This window comes from Thermobia domestica, chromosome 3 (genome assembly GCF_964235325.1).
Source record: "Thermobia domestica chromosome 3, izTheDome1.hap1.1, whole genome shotgun sequence".
Lineage (NCBI taxonomy): Eukaryota > Metazoa > Arthropoda > Insecta > Zygentoma > Lepismatidae > Thermobia > Thermobia domestica.
In genome coordinates, this window is record NC_137456.1 from 72,672,424 (window position 1) to 72,688,191 (window position 15,768).

At 36.3% G+C, this 15,768-nt stretch overlaps 1 protein-coding gene across 1 annotated transcript in view; it reads left to right on the forward strand.

Moving 5' to 3' along the window:
- The window catches only part of DNAlig1 (DNA ligase 1), a 94,324-nt gene that overhangs the window by 39,162 nt on the left and 39,394 nt on the right, over nt 1-15,768 (forward strand). The window contains exons 6-7 of the mRNA XM_081751101.1: nt 13,872-14,174; nt 15,360-15,540. Coding sequence (XP_081607227.1) covers nt 13,872-14,174; nt 15,360-15,540 — 484 coding nt within the window. The remainder of the gene's footprint in view (nt 1-13,871; nt 14,175-15,359; nt 15,541-15,768) is intronic.

The window sequence follows — 15,768 nt, forward strand, 5'->3', positions numbered from 1 at the left end:
GACATTACATTTTGAAATGTCGTATTTTATAATGTTAGAAAGTAATACAAAGATTAAAAAAAATTCGAATATAATTTTTAAATAAATGTTAGGTGAAGGAAGATTAATTAATATTTATATAATTATGTTGAATAATAATACATATTTTATTTCGTCTCAAGTTTACATTTATCTTTAATATGGTGTCAGTATATATCATGTACAGGGTGTTTATAGAAAATCGCCCTCTTACGATGTCGAATTTGGTTTGCGGAGCAACCAAGTTTTTAAGGGGGGACATGTGGAAGAACTCATGTACAATTAGCCCCGCGGATGTTCACGAAGCGGAATTGTAGATGGCATTTAAAAGTGGTAAATCCAGTAAAAATTCAGGAAGACAATTTGATGATCAGAACACATTTTCTGTCTGGTGCATACAAAAAGATTACGCTTAAATATATGCTTGTGTGTACTAGCTGTCCGTAGTGGTAAGAGGTTAAGTAGAAATTCCATCTTGAAGGCAGTTAGAGGGAGAGAAGTGACAGGTCAGAATTTATTTAATATAAAATTATTCCTCTGAGAAAAGAGCAGACCAATACAACATCTTAAATAATAAAAAATATACACTTATTATTCCTTTTCGGAATTTTTCATTTATAATATTTTTTTATTGAATTGTCGGGAAAAATGCTATAGTTTGTTTTCCCAACTCGTAATATTACGTAATATATTTATAATAATATGCACTAACCCTTGCACTCCTCGTACTATACGTAACCCCTACATGCTAAGGTGCACAATGGCATGGCTGACCTTATTCTTACTCTATGCAAGTTAAATGATTAAGTGTACGTTCAATGCTTTATTTAAACTTGTTTGAATAACTTGTTAGGTTAGGTGATAGTATAGTTGCATCACAAATAACTTCTTACGCGTTACTACATTTCTTAGTTTGCACAGATATGATTCACTATAAAATGTACTATAATGTATTACTATTATTACAATTCATCTTTTAGTCGTTTATAGAGTGCATAATAACCAATAATTCACTTTTGGAAGTGTATATATATATATTGTGGAAGAACTCGATTTTCGAGAATAATAATTTGTATATTTTAGATTTATTGTTATGTTTATGTCTCGAAATCGTTAAGTAAGGTTATGGGAATTTAATGTTGAATATGTAAAGTTAATGCAAGCTGCACAATCTCGCTAATAGTTGTGTCAGCAATTCATTGTAAACAGTTGTGTATAAGAATGTCATCGTAACGTGTCTGGCAATGTAGGAAGGAAATGTTGACAATGTGTCTTTCCTCACATTAGCCAGATTCTAGAAATTGTACAAAACGTGAATTTGTGGGATTTTATGAATTTCATGAGATTACGGATGTACGGAGAATTGCTTAGAATCGGGAAGTCAGAACGTGTCGAGGGTTGCAGTTTTGAGTTTTGACACATGGAAGGAATTTGTCTCTCCATGGGAAAACGGTGTCGCACGTGCCACAGCAGACGGAAAAAGCAGACGATGGTAGTTGGACCCCGCCAAACAAAACCACAGGACGAGAAGGTTTTGGAAGAGTTCCTGAGAGTTCTTAGAGAGTTCGAGAGGATCAGTTCCGCAGTTCTTGATGATTAGTTCTGAGAGTTCCAAGATTGTTCATCGACTTTAAAGATACTTGGGTTCGAGTCTGGAGGACCAAGTTACATTTAATTATCCACCAGATGATAGGAGAAAACAGTACGTTGTACTTCAACATATTCTAACGACGCAGAACTTCGAGGGAGATTTACATTGAGAGGCCCATTCCTCAATGCCCACTTTCATCGTCCAACAACACGGAGTGTCAGCTTAAGGAGCAGAGTTCAACACCAGAACGACGTGGGACAGCAACAGATTTATCCAGGTATGTGTGACTCCGAGTCAGAATTCAAAGCTCAATACTTGATTGTACTATACCTTACTGGCAAATGACTCCGAATATCCGTTATAGCAAACATTCAGAAATCTCACAGTTCATTCATCAGATTTCAGAAATACAGTGTTTTATGTTAAATGAAGTGGACGTATATTTATTTGTTTAATCCCCATACGAAAACCTCTTGCAAGTTAAGTTATAATTTACCCACTCATTCTAGATGGTGAGTGGAAGGCGCCTAGTAGCACTCATCTTTGCATCCCCAAATAGGCACTGAGTGGCTAGGTTGTCAATATATATATATATATATATATATATATATATATATATATATATATATATATATATATATATACCGGGTGCATCATTTATAATGTCCCACCATTATAACAGAGGAACCAAGAGAGGGAGAGAAGCGAAAGTTTGCAAAAAGCAACTATAGGAAGGGGGACATCTATCCATATATTGGGTAACATCACCAGGTGAACAGTGTTGCCAACCCAATATAAAGTTATGATTTTTTAAATGGAATGACCTAAATTTAATTTCATAATTCGAATCAGCAATGAAAACAAAGACGAAAGAGATGACACTCGCAAATCAGTGTTGCATACTTTTTGAGAAATAACGTTAAACATGTGTCAAATTTAAACGCCTTTAACACACACAAGGAATGAAGTAGTAACTATTTGTGCACATTAAATTAAATACCGGGAAGAACTCTTTAAGATGACTTCAAGTTTAGAAGTATCAGCTAAACAGTGTTGCCACAACAGAAGAGAGAAAAGTGGAGTTTGGAAATAGTGCAATAACTTGGAAAAGGCTCCTATTACAGTATGGTTTAAAATTCATGGAGCAAATAAGTATGTCATAAGGAGCATTGTCACGTTTATTTGAGATCGATAAGTAAAGTACTTACCGAGATATTCGGTACTTTGTAAAAGCTGAGAATTTTGTGCTGTACAAGATGGTAACGATGTCTCAAAATTCCCTTTTTTCCCTCAGCGTTGGAGAAATCGTGAAGAAATGATTAAAACGAAATAAAACATTAATGAATGGACATACAATGAAATGAAACCCATTTGAGTTCTTGAAGGGACTAATCAAACGTAATGTTGTGGATATAAATTGTTTTTGAGTTAGTAATACGAATTCATATTTCAACAATATGGTACAAATACGTTTACGAGAGTTACCTAATTGCTACTTTCGTGCGGTGAATACACTTATTCTGTGCAACTTTAGGGGAGTAATATCGAAACAATTCAATATTATCTCTAAATATTACCGACTTGTTACCATTTCTTTTTTAAACACGAATGAATGAAATAAATAAGAGTTTGTTGCAATTGAAGCAATACAAAAGATGGTTTGCAAGGACAATTTGTTTGGCCGTGTGGTAGCTAGTGGTTGTAACCTGGGCCGTGCCGTAGGGGGAGCGGGTCGACGACTCCGGGAGCCGAAGTAAGGGGGCGTAAAATACGGGAGAAACAGGAGAAAAGATACGAAAAATTGTTTGGAATGTATGTGTGGGGTCGCCGTCGTATACTCTCGCCCCGGGCGCTGATTTTTCACGGCACGGCCCTGGGTGTAACCAAGTACGTGTAACCAAGATAACCACTCACTTCCTTCGTTTGCTAACGCACGTCTACGAGGATCATTCGGAAGCAATGCTCAAAAAATTCTACATACAAGAAATGCAAGAAGTCGTTATAACTGCTATGCCGATGATCACTAACAAAATGGTAAATATTGCTTTGCGCTGACGCATTCCATATCGGAATGGTCCCCCAAGTTTCTCGCAATACCCATTCGTTCACAAATCAAATTCCTTTGTATGGTATAGTTAGTACAGATGAATTCTCACTTAGAAACTTAAAATTTTAAAGTCATTGGCCTTAACTAGTACTTTTTTTAATTATTATTTTGTTACCATATTATAAATCTCTGCAAAGGTTAGATGTGTGAGTTGTAACCTATATGCAGTGAAATTAGTCTTATTCTGGAAATAGATAATTATATTTACCATAAAGTTCGTGTATTTTTTTTCCATTTCTACTTTGCCGCCAGCTTGTGAAACTGCACGTTATCTTCCGTAGTTGTCAGTTCATTTATTTAATGTGTAGTTACAATTCATCGAATTAGTTTGAAACGCGCTACTGTCTTTCATGTGAAGCTCGACATAATGTTTTAAGCACAGATTTAGGATTATTTCTCGTGCAGGTTTACTTTTGCCGCACCACTCGAAATAATTGTTTAAAAATTACAATTCTTTCACAAATTCCTTATTGTTTACTAAATAATTTGCGCTAGGCGACATGAAAATATCTCAAATAGCATAGTTAAATTTTAAGTGGACCATCATAATCGTTGAAAAATTAAAACTCTTCCAGGATTTGCGTGTACATACGGCGTCCAGATGTATGCATAAAAACTGCAATGCAAAAACACGGAACAACATTTGCTAGGAGGCCACTAAAAAGCACGAACGCTATCTAACCGAGTCACGGCAGGACAAAATTGATTGATCGAGCTCTAGCGAGGGGGTGTGTCCGAAAGGAGCAGGTGCGTCAGCGAATGTTGGTATATGCAAAAATGAGGATAGTGAAAACGAGTAGATTTTGGCAATGATATGAGTTTCAATAATACTTGTCAGGGTTTCATACTTGTAGCGTTTCACTTGTAAACATAAAATACATTTTCTGTACACTTTGGAAAATTCTGTCAATCAGGCACGTAGCCAAGGGGGGGGGGTCCTGGGGGTCCGGACCCCCCCCCCCTTCGAGACCAGAAATGAAAAACTTAAGAAAGGATAAAACAAAATGAAATGACAAAAAGAAGGATTAGCGTTAAAAATTAAAAAGAAAACTACAGGAAGCTTTTGCTTACTCTTTCTTATGAGGAGATTTGTATTACTTGCAATATGGTGGAGAGGTAAGCGAGGTATTCTGGAAGAGTAAGGGAATTTGAAATTTCAAGAAAAGTTATGGAATTCAGAATTCCTGCTACTAGTCAGGGAGATTTCAAGCTTTCGAAAGCATAAGTGCCGTTGTATAACACCATGGACATTTTTAATCATAACTTTTCGTCATCGCATCCCTGCAGTATCAAACATGTTATTTCAAGGACAATTTTCTGTTGCTCCTTTAACCTGTCATTTGGAACTGACAGTAGCTGACAGAATAATAAAAACAGAAAATTATATTGAAAGAAAGTTCTGTTAGCATTTGATTCAACAGAGAAAGGAACGCATATATTGTAAAACTAGTCGAATATACACATGCTTCGCACAGGGGCTGTATTTGGAAGTCAGCGCCTGTGGGAGTATCACCATTGATCTCAGCGACCGCGAAAACTACGGATTTGATACTAATATCGGTCATTTTGGGCTATTTTTTACATGTCTCGGTATCCACCCCCCACTGACTCCCGGCCCGCATGCTTGCAAGTCATTGCTAATGGAAGTGTCACCATTGATTTCAGCGACCGCGAAAACTATGGATTTGACACTAATATCGGTCATTTTGGATTACTTTTATATGCCTTGGTACTCATCCCCACTTCGGTGACCCCCGGCCCGGAGCCGAATAGCGTGAATTTGGAAATTAATGCGACTGGAGTTTCACCATTGATTTCAACGACCGCGAAAATATGAATTCGACACTAATAGCTGAAGTGGTAGAGCGTTGGCTTCGCATTCGGGAGGTCGTGGCTTCGAATCCCGCTGCCTACCATCCTGACTGAGGTTTTCCAGGGTTTCCCACAGTCCTACCAGGCAAATGACGGGATGGCAGCTACTAAACAAGCCCTGGCCGATACCTTCCCAAATCCTTTCCATTGTTAATGTTGTTGGATATCCAATGTAAAATAGCCTCTGAGCTGTATCTGGTGATTGTTAAATAAATAAATAAATATCGGTCATTTTGTACTACTTTTACATGTCCCGTAAACGCCCCCCTGAGACCCCCCTTGGTTCGAATTTCGACAAAAACATTTAACTCTGGTCTGGAGCCTGGACCAAGGTATCCGTGACTAAAATTTGGCAACTCTCGGTCAATTTGTCTGGTTCCCAAGTCGGTTCCGGTAAACGACCCCCTGAGAACCCACTGTTTCGAAATTTGAAAAAAACGCTTCGTCTTGATCTGGGACCTGGGCCAAGGTACCCCTGACCAAAATTTGTTAACTCTAGGTCCACTCGTCTGGTCCCCAGGCCGCACACAGACAGACAAACACACAAACACACAAACTCTTTATTTTATTTATATTAGAAGATTCTTTACAAGACAGTATTCAGTATGCACTTTTTATAATAATTGAGGTCATAACGAAAGGAAAATTGTTATATTTGAATAAACAGGAGAAGGACGTAAATATTGCAAAATCTTTTTCAATACTTTTTTTTATTATTTTGCTCGAAATTTCTTCCTAATTTTTATTAAAATACTTGCCAACATATCCTAATTTTATTGTCCTAACAAACCAATATATGTTGATAGTAAAGTAGTTTAGATTGATCGAGCTCTTGGGCCATCAAAATTTCATGTCAACCCCCCCACCCACCCGTTACGAAATCCTGGCTAAACGAACCAACATATGTTCCAGTAAAATAGTTTAGAGTGATCGAGCCCCTTCTTTGATGACCACAGTATTTCATGTCTGAACCCCCCCTTCACGAAATCCTGGCTACGTGCCTGGGTCAATGTTCCGTTAAGGAGGTCCAGTGTCTTTGACACCACTTCTTTCTATTGATTTTCGTTTGATTACATAATATAACGTTACATTAGGTTCTATTAGGTTAGGTTAAGAGGGTCCAGTGTAGTTTTGGACACCCTTAACGGAACATGGACCGAAAATAGTTTCTAATAGAACCATCTTTCATATGCACTCACTTATTTTATCCGTACTTGTAAGGATTTTACACTAGTAACCCTGCACTTGTAAACATAAAATACAGATGTGTTATTACTTTGTATTTAATTCTATCGCTTGCAGAAATTTGTTCTTTATAAATATATGTCTTTTCATGCGAAGTATTGAATTTTACTTGTAAATCTTTCAGAATTTGGTTTACCAAAAGTAAATCAGCTCCATATTTATTATAAATTCAAAGGTAAATAAGTTGACCAAAATACAAGTAGTAAGACTGAAGTAATGTATTATACACGGGCTCACGTACAACAATTCGTGACATGTTTAACTTATGCAATATAGTGCTGACGGGGTTCAATAAAATTAGGTTTTTTTTTCTTTCCTGTTGTTCTTGAACATAAAATATGAGTTAGGATAGGTAGGTTGGCTTTGGTTAGCTTAGCAAAGTATACATTTGGTAAACTCCTTCTATGATACTTCACCAAACGTAAAAATATGTGAATTGTGTATTAATATCACAAAAGTCATAGGGTCAAGTTTTCTCTTACATACGCAGCAGCTGGGTAGTAATTAATGAATGTCTTAAAATGTTTTATACGGCTTTATTCTGCAGTGGATTGTGTTAGCGAAATCGAAAGTTTTTTTTTTTTTTTTTTTTTGCGATACTTGGTATGCAATTATAATTATTATTTCATTACTTGTGTTCGTTTGTGATCTGCAAATTTTACGAACATTATTACGAAATTAGACTCACATACTGTTATTTAGTGTGGCACATAAGACCGTTATTTGTTATGGTACCAATAGATTCTAATGTTTGCACTTAGTGTTTACATGTACCCTTACGTACAATGTTATGTCCTAGCAACTGTTCGGAATATTTTATGCAATGTATTGTACGACAGTCATTTCGAACTTCCGCACACTGAAAGATGTTTTGGAAGTAAATAATTTATTGTAAAAATATCTTTACAGGCCTTCAATATAATCTCCATACTTGTTTATGACAGCTTCCCAACATTTGGTAAATTCTGTATTCTGGATAGGGCACCTTCACATTTGAGGGGGGGGCGGTGGGTTAGTGGTAGAGCGTTCATCTCCGGTGCTTGGGGTCCCTGGTTCGATCCCAGCTCGCGCCGTGTGAACTTTGTGGTGGACAAACCGTGCTCGTGGGTTTTCTCGGGGTTCTCCTGTTTCCTCCCACTTTCTTCATTCTACCATTTCACTCATCTCTCATCATCACCGTCTCCTTTAGCCTAACCGGCATAACCGTGGGACGTAAAACTTAATGATTTAATTTTTTCCATTGTTGAGGTGTTTGATCACTCGGGTCACTTCACTGAAAGATTTGTCAATTGAATCAAAACGTTTTCCATAGAGTTGTTCTTTCAATTTGGAAAACAAATCAAAGTCTGGTGGGCTGAAATCAGGACTATATTGAGAAGGGAAGTATTTTCCATTCATACTTGTCAAGTGTCACCCTTACTTGTAGAGCAGTATGCGGTCTTGCATTATCGTTCAAAATGACGATGCCAGCTGCAAGCAAATCAGGATATCTTTCACGAATTTTCGTTCGCAGAACATTTTGCAGAAACAGCTTGTAGTATACACTTGGTACAGACGTCCCCTGTGACACTCTATTCTAGCCATCTCTCCATTCGTATCATACGGGATCATCGTGAGTTTAACCTTTGATTGTTGCCGGCGGAATTTCTTCGGGCGTGAGAGTCTGAACTGTTTTATTGTGACGACTGAGATTTCAGTTCTAATTCAGACTGCGTGATGAAGAATTGCAACAGTCCTTCGTAAAAACTGATCTTCTTCTGTTTGATAACGTTGAAGTAATTCTTCAGCGATTCTTTTGCGACACGCTGTCTGCTCTTTACTCAGATCATGCGGAATCCATTTCATCTTCATCTTCAGCTTCTCAGTAATGATTCTGTAAACTGAAGTGACAGTCATTTTGGCCTCATATGCAATTTTCTTTCTATGTTTTCGTCGATCCTCTCTCAAAATGTCATTCACAATAATCTCAAAGGTGTAGCCTATTGCAAGGGTGTCCGCAGTGCTTACACGACCTTCACGGAAACGAGCAGAGCATCGTAATACAGTGCTATCATCCACTATACTATTTCCACAAACGTCTCGCAAAGCATTGTAAATTTTAGTTGGTATCGTTCCACATAGAGTTTCGATTTTGATATAGGAACGCTTGTCATTATGTATAACCCAACCTCAGTCGGATTCACCACTGAATTTTTCACAACACAGCAACGTAAACGAGAAAACACAGAAACAGCCGTGAAGCCCAAACTCTGACCCAAACTAACCTAAAAGTGAACTTAATCAAACCACTGAAACGGTCGTGCATGGGCTGTGTGCAAGATTTTTGAAATGAACCTCGTACTTATACCTGGATTATCTCATTTTGTAATGATTTGCGTCAACACAAAGCGAAAATAAGCCTCTCCGTTTTACTTTCCGTACTGACGTGTTTATTTTCTAAAAACTCAGTCCCATGTTTGCTTTTCCTGAACTCCAAGTATGTGTCATATCACAATGGCTACGTAGCACAGGTTGTGCTCGTTTCTCGCCCTTGTCTTCTTTTACGCACATATACACTGTCGCTGACATGCGTCCTCCATATGGACACAAGCCCGTGTGAGTTTCAACTTCGTTCTGTTCAAATAGATGAAATGATAGTTTCCAGTCACCACCATGCAGAGGTTTGTACGTACTTTTCCGAGAAGAATCGCTTTCCAGACATATCATTTTGAGTATATCAGAAATCTGTATTCAATTATTGTGAAGCATTGTACAAAAAAAAAAAAAAAAAAAAAAAAAAAAAAAAAAAAAAAAGATTGAATTATAATAGGAAAATTGTGTAGATATTTCTTCTTAATGTTAAGCTGGGAGGGCACGGTGGCTCAGCGGAGAGCGCTTACCTCTGGTGTGTGGGATCCCTGGTACGATTTCCGGTCCAGTAAGATTGTGGTGGATAACATCATGTCCATGGGGTTGGTGGGTACTCTCGCTTTCTTTCACATTTTTATCCCACCAATTCTTCCATCATCAGTCACTTGCCTTAACCATTGTCCTCCTTAGCCTAAATGGCATAAACGTGGTACGTTATATAGAAAGTTAACCTGCGCTAAGGAATAACGATGCCACGTATAATTTGCAGAAGAACTATGGAATATTCTTTATACAGTATGTTTACACTATTTTGTTTACAAGGATACCCACCTTTGCTAACGCGCCTGATCCCTATAGACACCTTGAGTTCTACTAGTTTCGCCCTGCTCTGACTTGGTTAAATATTTCTTTGCTTTTTGTGGCCATCCAATACCGATCTGATCATTTTTTTTACACTGTACTCGTTTACTCGCTAGCTCAATACGGAAAAAAATGAAATCTATGAGTCTTACGTCCCACAGTTATGCCGGTTAGGCTAAAGGATACGGTGATTATGAGAAATGAATGAAATGGTGGAATGAAGAAAGTGGGAGGAAACGGGAGAACCTCGAGAAAACCCACGCACACGGTGTTTGTCCACCACAAGGTTCACTTGGCGGGAGCAGGGTTTGAACCCGGGACCCCATGCACCAGAGGTGAACGCTCTACCACTGAGCCACCGCGGCCCCCGCTAGCTCAATACGGATCCAATCGTTCATGCACCCATCAGGTTCTTAGTTTCTTGACCGATCAGATACATTTCTTGTTTTTAATGGCCACATAACACAGGTTGTTTGGTGTTTGTTCCACTATAGCTTTTATTGCATATTTCTACGTGCTGTATTTTTACCCATAACGTTTGAATCCTCATAAGGGAATCGGGGTTAACTGTTGTATCGCCGCACTAGTTTTAGGAAATTTATCGGGTAAATTGCAGAATTTATTTAAGTTTGTGAGGAAGAATGAGTGAAAGTCAGGTAAGGGGAATAGTAAAAGTTAAGAAAGTGGTTGTATTTGCTGACTGTTTTTGATGTTGTAAGCGGCACTGTATGTGGAGGCAGATGGACTATTTCGCGGAGAGGTACACTTGTTTTATTATACGGATCCATAGACTGTAAAATGCACAGAAAAATTTGGGCAAGTCTTTAATTTGCCCGTTTCATGTCGAGAACAGAACCCAACGACCCCCTGCGGGGCTTCTAACCCGTTCCTCCTCCTACTACTACTACTACTTCTACTCCTATTTCTACTACTACTTATATTATGGATCCGTATAGTAAAACTACACGCCTAATAACGTAATAACACGTTACGTAATGTAATCCAACCAAATATAATCGAATGCAGTACATTTTGGTACTTTTTTCGATATTCAAATTGGTCCGGTGATACAGCAGTGATGCCGGGAATCGGCACCTATGAATCCATAAATGCAGCTCACTTGTTAAAAACAATTTGTAAATTATTTGTAGTCAATTTCGTGCTGAATGAAATACAAAATGAGTTGTGTATATTCCCCTAAAATTGAACAGTACGTGTAAATATTGGATGATTTGAAAAAAAATTGCAAGAATTTAACAGAACTTAGCCTAGGTATTTTCAATTAAATTTAAACTTTAATTTATGTCAACTATTAATATCTACGTTTTATTGTCTTTTCTAACTTATATTCAGGAGAAAGACATTAAATTAAAGTAATATGTCTTTACGATGATCAAGAAACAATTATTCGTAGCATACATTACAGAATTAATGAAACAGAAACAAATATTGTTTGCTTTAAATCGGCATGTCACAGAATATAACTTATTTCACAGATTACTACTATAAATTTTTCCAACGCAGAGGGAAAAAAGGGAATTTTGAAACAGCGTTACCATCTTGTACAGCACAAAATTCTCAGCTTTTACAAAGTACCGAATATCTCGTTAAGTACTTCACTTATCGATCTCAAATAAACGTGACAATGCTCCTTATGACATACTTATTTGCTCCGTGAATTTTAAACCATACTGTAATAGGAGCCTTTTCCAAGTTATTGCACTATTTCCAAACTCATCTTTTCTCTCTTCTGTTGTGGCAACACTGTTTAGCTGATACTTCTAAACTTGAAGTCATCTTGAAGAGTTCTTCCCGGTATTTAATTTAATGTGCACAAATAGTTACTACTTCATTCCTTGTGTGTGTTAAAGGCGTTTAAATTTGACACATGTTTAACGTTATTTCTCAAAAAGTATGCAACACTGATTTGCGAGTGTCATCTCTTTCGTCTTTGTTTTCATTGTTGATTCGAATTATGAAATTAAATTTAGGTCATTCCATTTAAAAAATCATAACTTTATATTGGGTTGGCAACACTGTTCACCTGGCGATATTACCCAATATATGGATAGATGTCCCCCTTCCTGTAGTTGCTTTTTGCAAACTTTCGCTTCTCTCTCTCTCTCTTAGTTCCTCTGTTATAATGGTGGGACATTATAAATGGTGCACCCGGTGTATATATATATATATATATATATATATATATATATATATATATATATATATATAGAGAGAGAGAGAGAGAGAGAGAGAGAGAGAGAGAGATAGATAGATAGATAGATAGATATATAGTAGTTATTCGGCTTCTATGTGATACATGTAAAATGTAAACAAATGCGAGTCCACCTGTGTTTATACATATGTGGATACAAATTTCCGGTTCTAAAACGTAATAGAGTATTCTTTACACTTTTAAAGCTATACCCTAATTTGTCTTTTTTTATAATTACACAAAATACCATTAAAAGTTATCCTTAACTAAAGTATTATCCACCACTCTCAGTTCCACATTTAGAGCGTAGAGTGACCATATTGGGACAGTTGACCATCGGAGTTTTCGAACAGTCTTATGTACATTAAATAGGAGAATATTGAGGTATATGTAGTATATATGAATAATAATTTCTTCTTTTATAAAATTACTCCATCGAAATCATAAATCCTTTCATTTAACTATGGGATTAGGAATTCTAAAGTACGTACTATAAATTTTTACATCTGTGATAATAACAAGAGCAATGTGTTGATGCAATATGTTAAAGAAAAGATATAAGTAATTCAAAAATCGGTGGAGAAAGCCCAATAAATATAGTTTTTAGGTGAAAAAAGTTATTTCTGGACTTATTAATCTAGTAAAAATTAAAATTCAACTAACCCAGAAAAACATTTAATCGTAAATGGAGCTCTCAACAAAATTAAATTAAACTTTGAGAAACTCTACTGATACTTCAGGACCCATGCAAAGTCAACTACCGAATAACTTGCATTTTTTTTTTTTTTTTTTATTGGATAGATTACACGTAAATACATGTGTATACTGGCCGAAGAGGAAGCCGAAATCCGTAATATTCGAATGGATTTGAGATTCCGGCAGTGGTGGAACGATGAAGAAGAGAAATTGCTTTTAAAATAAATATTGGCAATTTGGAAATAACCTTAAAGTAGTACCAAGTGGAGGATCCATGTTCGTGGATTACACCGTCATCTTGTGAAGCTGTACCAAACATTGGATATTATCCGATTGTTTAACTTGAAGGAACTAAACAAGTTCCTAAGTTTAATATTTCAGTGTTTATTTAAATTGCCTTTGTCCAAATTCAGTCATGGATTCTTAGTGTTGGTAAAATGTGAATCGTACACGTTTCTTTCCACGAACAACGTAGCTTTATATAGAGCTTTCATAGCTGTTGCTGTTCTAAAGTAGGATTCGTTAGGTAAGCTTGTTCTTTGTAACCGCATTCTGCATCACCTGCGAACGCTTTAACTTATTGAACAGTGAAGTTGTGATATATTCTTGAACCAGAGTAAAGTTGTTGGAATATTCGTGGATCAAGTTTCAGATACGCTTGAACAAGTTTGTGAACTGTTCTGTTACAAAATACTTACGTAATCTTATTTCGGTGGAACTTTGTAAAGTCTGTGGAACTTTGTAAAGGTTAACTTAACAGGGTTTTCTGTATTTTGTATTATGAAAACCTGGTTCATTGTCTTAAGTAATACCGTAAAGTATATTTAATTAGAACATTAATCTTTGCATTTTTTTTTTTTTTTTTTTTTTTTTGGTATATATTCGTAATGTTAGTGATTTTATTTTCCTTTTTTTCAAAGTGAACAAAAAGACACCAAAAACTAAGACACCACGACAACAGACCAAAAAGCGAAAAGTTAAAAATGAAGAGTCTGCGAGTAAGACCAAGAAACTGAAAGAAAGTATAAAAGATGATATTAAAGAAAACAGCGAAGAAACTGTGAATGGAAAAGATGAAGAAACAGAAGTGAAACCTTCGGAAGAAAGTAAAACGGACGAGACCAAAGCAGAGAATGAGAATATTTCAGACCAAGACAAACCTGAGAAGAAGGAAACAGGCGAGAAAAAGGAACCAACAAAAACTCCTGTTCATAGTTTCTTTGGTAAGTTTTGCGAATTGCGTCTGTGGAATATGGATTTATTTTATTTTAGAAAGTAGTGCCTAAATATGAAACTTCTTAGCTGTCGGTAGAGTTTTACTGTGACTCAGCGAAAGCTTAGTAAAGGCAAAATGTGGGCAGTCAACCAAGATTCAGTTTTTCCTTCTTAATTTTGGTAACAACATAATACTTGACTTTAGTAAGTTATTTAAATTTTGAAACACATGTTTTGTGCGTTCTATTGTAATGATATTCCTTCTGTTATGTTTCTGCAAATCGTAGAGCTGCTGTTAGTTAAAATGTGCGTCAAGTGTTAGAGCTTATTTTATTCATCAAGATAATGTGTTAAAACTATTTTTAATCTTATTCAATTTATCTTCTCGTACATTTTATAACAAATTTGATTCAATATCGGTCTAGTCTTGGTGGATTTTAAATTAAATTTCACTTTTTAAGGACATAGATTTATTGTAGGTGTTTAATGGCACCTTTGTTTATGTTTAATGATGCGAGTACTTGATAATTAACGCGAAGATAGGTGATACTAAGAAGTGACTATCGGCTTGAAATTAATATATGTATTTAGTTAAAATATGCACAAACGTGTGATTAGTATCAAATTACTACACGGGCAACTCTAACTGTTCGTTCTGGGAATTCAATTCTGACAGAATCACTCATAAAAATACATTTTATAAGTTAGTTGGATCATTAGGTTTTAAGTTTTTTTATAAAACAAAATTATTTTATTCAGAGTTGCGCATTCTTGACCCATTCGGACCAATTTATGATGCCCCTGTTTCATCCGCTAGATTTTCTGTGGATTTCTGAGCTTAGTTTATAGCAGATGAGTACGAATATTGTACAGTCCACAGCAAAAAGACCTGCAACATGAGCATCTAAGTTTATTGCGAAACTACACCTAACAGCCCAGGGAATCAAAATAACGTCTAAGTGACACGAATCACACCAGGAGAGACCTCGGCATCCTCCCCTGCACACTTATTTTGGAGCAAAAGACTTCGTCGTTTCACAATAAACTTACATGCTCATGTTGCAGGTTTTTTGCTGCGGACTGTATATCTTCGTTTACTTTCTTCTTTGTTAAAATACCTAAAAATCCGACACAAATGTTTGAAAACTCTCATAATCATTAACGTTTTATATTTATTTATTTTATATTTGCAGCTCCTCGAGATAAAAAGTCAAAGAAGAGTCCAGTACAAAGTGCAGAAACCAAGAGTACAAATCAAAACGAAAAGAAATCCACTTTATCGGGAGCAAGTAAAGAGGATCCTGGCGTAAACTATGATCCCAGTAAATCCAACTATCATCCAATAGACAGTGCTTTCTGGAAGAGAGGAGAACCGTAAGTAGAAGTACAAGTTCAACTTAGTGGTTAGATGGGAGTGCATAATTAACATTATTAGTCTAAGATGAAGGAAAGTTGTCCATCAATTTTATTTATGTTTATAGGTTATCTGTATTTCAGTAATTTAAACGCAGCAACAGTCATTGCGTTGGTATTTTTTGAGAGATTTGAGAATGAATAGGTGAAGTAATACGTACATTTACATCCTTTAGAAAAGTATTTCTT